Below are 5,601 nucleotides of genomic sequence, written 5' to 3'. Positions count from 1 at the left end.
ATCATCTCTCCTCCCAATCTGACGTCTCAACTCTGAACCCACGCACACAAACCTGAAACCCTCTCCCCCTCCTCGCTCCCACAGTGGTCAAATGCCTCCCGCCGCCGCCGCCGTCGTGAGGCGGGCCCACTTCGCCGGTTCTTGCCCGTCGCCCGGCCGGCGCCTCGGCAGGAGGGTGGATCGCGTCTCGCTGGCTCTCCCCGCGGCCTCACCGCCGCGCGTTTCATGGGGTAGGTGCTCTGCGCCAGAGCTTTCCATGCTCTGGAGTAGATCAGCGGACTCTCCAGTAGGATAGTCTTGAGCTCCCCTGCGGTCGCGGGTAGCAAAATCTTCAGGGATTCTTTCCACTTGTTTCGATTCGCCGAGCCGATACCTGTAGGCTGGATGTACTGAATTTCGTTCGATGGTTCCTGTTCCCAAGCAGAGCAGGGATCCGGGGCGCCCATCAGGGAACGGGTCTGCGCCAAGGCCGGCGGCTCGTTCGAGCAAGATCGCATTGGGGCGGACGCCGCGTCGCCTTCTCCTTCTCCTCAGGTGCCCTTCTGATGCAGTACTCGGCGACCAGTAATAATAATATTGTTACCACTGTATTTTTGTTTCTAGCGTGGTTGTTGGCTTCCATGGCTGCCTGCTTTACACTTGAGGACTGTCTGTATCTTGCAGGGTGTGGAGGAGGGCAGCGTTGATTTCCTCAAGATTCTCAAGAGTGCCAACTCCCTTATTCCCCATGTGGTGCTGGGGAGCACCGTTCTTGCCCTGCTGTACCCACCTTCGTTTACATGGTTCACAACCAGGTCGATTTTTTCGCAACGATTTTGCTGCCTTTGATTCAGCTGCTAAATGTAAAGGCTGCCTTGTCCCAAGGACCAGCACAATTATACCTTCTGCACTAACTTGAATTCACTGGATACAATACAATCATACAATGAATGGGAAGATGTCGATGTGTAAATGTTCTTTGTACCCAATTGCGTTGGAGAGATGGTACCTTTCGAGGTATTAGAAAAACAAGCACAAATTACACTTTGGGCTAGTTCTTCCGGAACTCAACTGTTAACATACTTGTGGAGGAACACGGAAAGCAAATGGTATCAACTGAATGAAAAATGGATCAAAAACATTTAACCTTTTAAAAACTGAATCTAACTAAACCGAACGGGTCATCTGGTAAGACTAGTCAAGAAACAGCTGCATCCCACAAGTACAACTGAAATACTCCATGAACATGGAAACCCCACATTCAGTAGCTCAAAACACGAGTTGGTAGCATGCTTGGTTCAATACAATCAGCGTCGCGCTAGTGCATGTCGTTATTTGCATTTTTATATGAGTGTGACTTTGTGGTAATAACCTGGCAGATACTATGCACCGGCATTGGGGTTCTTGATGTTTGCTGTGGGTGTCAATTCAAGCGTTAAGGACTTCATTGAGGCAATAAAAAGGCCAGATGCCATCGCTGCTGGCTATATTGGACAGTTTATTGCCAAGCCTTTCTTTGGATTCCTCTTTGGCACTCTTGCAGTTACGACTTTCAACCTTCCTACTCCTGTAGGTAGGAGATTTGAATTTACTCAGTTTTAGCATGATTTCATAAGGGGCATCGCAGGCAGTGTAGTGAAGTGAACCCTGACTTGGACTTATTTCTAGGTGCTGGTATCATGTTGGTTTCATGTGTGAGCGGAGCACAACTGTCAAACTATGCAACTTTCCTGACAGATCCACATATGGCTCCCCTCAGCATTGTTATGACATCGCTGTCGACAGCTACTGCAGTTTTTGTTACCCCAACTTTATCTTACTTGCTTATCGGCAAGAAATTACCTGTTGACGTTGTAGGAATGATGTCCAGCATTGTCCAAATAGTGGTTGCTCCAATTGCAGCTGGATTGCTTCTTAATAGGTACTCACTTAATATCACCAGACAATTGTGCTAGATCTGACAAAATTCATACCATGTGCTTTTTATCTTTTGCTGCCCACCTAGAGTAATATCCATCCAGTTACCAAAAAAATATATAGTAATATCCATTCATAGAATTTGTGCTAATGTGTCTAACTTTGTGTTTTGATACTATGAAGATTTCTCCCAAGACTCTGTTCGGCTATTCAGCCGTTTCTCCCTCCACTATCGGTGTTTGTGACTGCTTTATGCGTTGGCTCACCATTGGCTATAAATATCAAGGCTGTTTTGTCGCCATATGGACTATCCATTGTGTTTCTGCTTTTTGCATTCCATACAACATCTTTTGTAGCTGGATATCATCTTGCTGGTACTTGGTTCCGCAAGTCATCTGATGTCAAGGCCCTACAGAGAACGATATCTTTTGAGACAGGTATGTGTTGCTTGCAGTTGAATTAAGATATGTTGTTTGTGGTTGCTTCTGTTGCCTCACCAATATTCCCATACAGGGATGCAAAGCAGTCTTCTTGCTCTTGCTTTAGCAAACAGGTTCTTCCCAGACCCTCTTGTGGGAGTGCCTCCAGCAGTATCAGTATGTCTACCCACCCACACCCCCTCCCCCAACACACACACACACATACTCACACACACACCTGTTGCTTTTAATATCTGGATTAAGCATGAAGTTTTTTTGATTGTTCTCTTTTAAATATGACTTAAGTGACTTTCATCTAAAGAGTAGCTATAGTGTTTTGTCTTTCTCTCGTCACAGTATCACGGTGTAATATCTTTTTAGAAAACTAATTACATTTCTTAAACTGTTTCGTGCTTGTGTGTAGGTTGTGCTGATGTCCCTAATGGGGTTTGGTCTTGTCATGCTATGGTCCAAGAAAACACAAGTGTAGCCACCGCCGAACCACAGGGCTGGATCGACACACGATACTATTCATGGCGATTCTTTCGTTGGTGTTGACTAAATCGCCAAGAGCAACCAAATCACAAAATTTATTGGAGGTGACAATTGCAGGCCATAGACGGCCAGGGTCCCAAGCGACACATCTGGATCCTTGTCACCCTATTTTCCTTTGATCCTTGGTGGAAAGATGTCGGTGTAACATTTCGACATAGATTCATAAGAGACCACCTCTCCCTTGGTAGATTTTGATATAGAAGACAGAAAGAGAGGAGAAACCTATGCCTATGCCCATGGTGTATTATTTACAATCTGATATATCATTCCAAACGGAGCAATGTAAAGGCTCCCTTGTGTGCCGCCGCGATGAAAAATCGGTATTCATGATGTTCATGTAGCTTTTGTTCTTCTTCTTAATAGAGTTGCAAACCACAGTAGCATAAATGTTTTTTTTTGTCTGTCATCAACAATGAAGAAAACGCAAAGCACTTTGGTAGTGCACGTACGGAGACAGGCATATGGAATTATGGATATGTCCAGGCGTACTGTACAAAACCTCATCAGCGGCTCGCGAGTTTTCTGTGAACGCCAGGCAAAGCAAATAAATGGCGTCCCTCCGGCTCGTGGCAGCGCTGGCGCCCCCACCCCCGCCCTCGTCTCGGCGGGAGCCGCGGAAGCCTCCGCCGGCGGCGGCCCACCTGGCGAGGGGCGTCGCCCTCGCGGCGGCGGCCGCCACGGTGGCCGCGGCCGCGGCGTCGCCGCCGGCGCTCGCCGCGCTGGCCGAGCCGGCGAACGCGCTGTCGCTGCCCACCTGGGCCGTCCACGTCTCCAGCGTCGCCGAGTGGTACGTAGTACATGCTTCCTCTTCCACAGTCCACTCCTGTCGAAGCTCCGAACCATCTCTGAGGAGCGGGGATTGCACTTGCAGGGTGACGGCGATGGCGCTGGTGTGGGACTACGGGGAGCGCACGGGGCTCAAGGGCTGGAAGGGCCTCTCATGGGGGATGGTAAGGGCAAACTTCGACACCGATTTCTTTGGTAACGAAGCCATTTTTCTGAAGGAATTTGCTGCGGAGAACATCCCTATCTGAACGTGTGAGAGTGTTGCAAGATTTGCATGATGAGTGTTAAGATCCTGACAGATGATTGGCTCGCTTCACTCGACGATCTATTCGCCGTTAAACTAAGCATGCGCACACCAACCTTAGTTCCTTAGTCAAGTGTGCATTGAGTTGGCCATTGCAAGCAGCAAAGTTTTGCTGATGATGGTATGACAGTTCATGTGCCTGTTGACTAACAGGCTTGCGTTTCTGCCCCCCCCATAACAGGTTCCTCTTCTCGGCGGAGCGATGTGCGCGTGCACCTGGCATTTCTTCTACAACTCGGAGTCTCTCGAGGTAACATATTCACCTGAAGGCAGAACAACTGCATCTCCTTTGCTACTATTAACCGATATCATACACCTGCCCCAAGTTTTTGTAGCAACTGTTCTCATTTGTCAATTGCCATTGCGCGCCTGGGATGGCCAGAAATTTTAAGGGCTCCATTTCCGTAATCACAAATACGCAATGCTCTTGATACTATCATGTACTACTAGACACTGCTAACTACTTTCAGCAGTTATATTCTGATGTCTTTGGCCAGTTAGTTTTTGCTGAATAACCACCGTTGATGTCTGCTGCTATCCTGTTCTTTTCTCCTTTGAACTTTGATGAGATGATTTCGTTTCAAAATATGCAGGTGCTTGTGGCGATTCAAGGCGCTCTAACGGTGATCGGTAACATAACGATGTGCATAGCTGCGTACCGCATCTACAAAGGGTCGCAAGAAAGCACAAACAGCAACAGTCCATAGCCTATGTATGCCACACTCTTTCTCGAACATCCGTCTGTCGGGTCAAGGCTTCAGCTTATTTTTCCTTGTTTCTAAGAGGTGGAACCTTCTTGACTGACAGAGTTTTTCTTCTGTAGATTTGAATACCGTTCTTAATTTGTAATTCTGTTACACCTGATTCGAAAAAAACATAAATGATGGATGCAAACAAGGTAGACGAAGAAAGCTACTCGGAGGCTCACTGTAAAAAGGATTACTGACAGGCTGAGAGAAACTTAAGTTTCCATCTATAATAGTACAAATGTCAGTCCAAAAAACAAATCCACCTTGAAATTTGTGTAAGAAGAAACTTACTAACTCTATCATTCAAGCGTGCCATGTCTGATTCTGAGCACTGAATGCTACTAGTTGCAGATTCTCATTCACCTGTGCATACTTCATCCGTTGTTTAAGAGATCAAATTGTTTCGGTGTGTGGGCATGTGTCCCGCTCGACGGTCTATAACGGTTTTAGTCCGTCTTTTCTTTAATAAACTCGGCAACTTTCTTTTGCTTAATTAATGGATGAGTCAAATCTTATGCCTTGGTTTTGATTTTATTTTTCCGCTGCGAGCCAAATAGGCCCTCAAAGCACATCTCTCGTTGCGACGATACCCTCCTCGTGATGCTAATTTAGTAATTTTTGACCCCAGATCACATTCCCCGCTACTCACTTGACTTGGTTCGTGCATGTGTTCATGATGCACACGTGCGCGGTGCCTAACATATTGAAACGCTGCACCAGGACGGGATCATGCACGGGATGCAATGATCACCGGTGCCTTGTCAATGGTGCGGGGGAGGCCGAGCATCGGAATGGAACCTCCACCTGGGTTGACGCGGGAACCCTGACTCGACATGTGTCGAACATCTGGGAGCTGCAGCGCGGCATCGGAGGGTGGGAGCAGCTTGAAAGC

The 5,601-nt window shown here is 47.4% G+C and overlaps 1 protein-coding gene across 1 annotated transcript; it reads left to right on the top strand.

Annotated features, from left to right (window-relative positions):
• LOC123397016 (probable sodium/metabolite cotransporter BASS5, chloroplastic) lies at nucleotides 1-4,871 on the top strand. Its single transcript, XM_045091735.1, has 12 exons — nucleotides 1-230; nucleotides 425-534; nucleotides 664-794; nucleotides 1,359-1,552; nucleotides 1,648-1,900; nucleotides 2,080-2,333; nucleotides 2,410-2,492; nucleotides 2,740-2,801; nucleotides 3,418-3,657; nucleotides 3,742-3,820; nucleotides 4,142-4,210; nucleotides 4,554-4,871. Exons 1-12 carry the CDS (start codon nucleotides 92-94, stop codon nucleotides 4,665-4,667), a joined length of 1,728 nt encoding a protein of 575 aa, XP_044947670.1. The 5' UTR covers nucleotides 1-91; the 3' UTR covers nucleotides 4,668-4,871.
• Nucleotides 4,872-5,601: the final 730 nt, after the last annotated feature.

Source organism: Hordeum vulgare, chromosome 5H, assembly GCF_904849725.1.
Source record: "Hordeum vulgare subsp. vulgare chromosome 5H, MorexV3_pseudomolecules_assembly, whole genome shotgun sequence".
Classification (NCBI taxonomy): Eukaryota; Viridiplantae; Streptophyta; class Magnoliopsida; order Poales; family Poaceae; genus Hordeum; species Hordeum vulgare.
The sequence above is the reverse complement of the archived record's forward strand: the minus strand, read 5'-3'. Positions and strand labels throughout refer to the sequence as shown.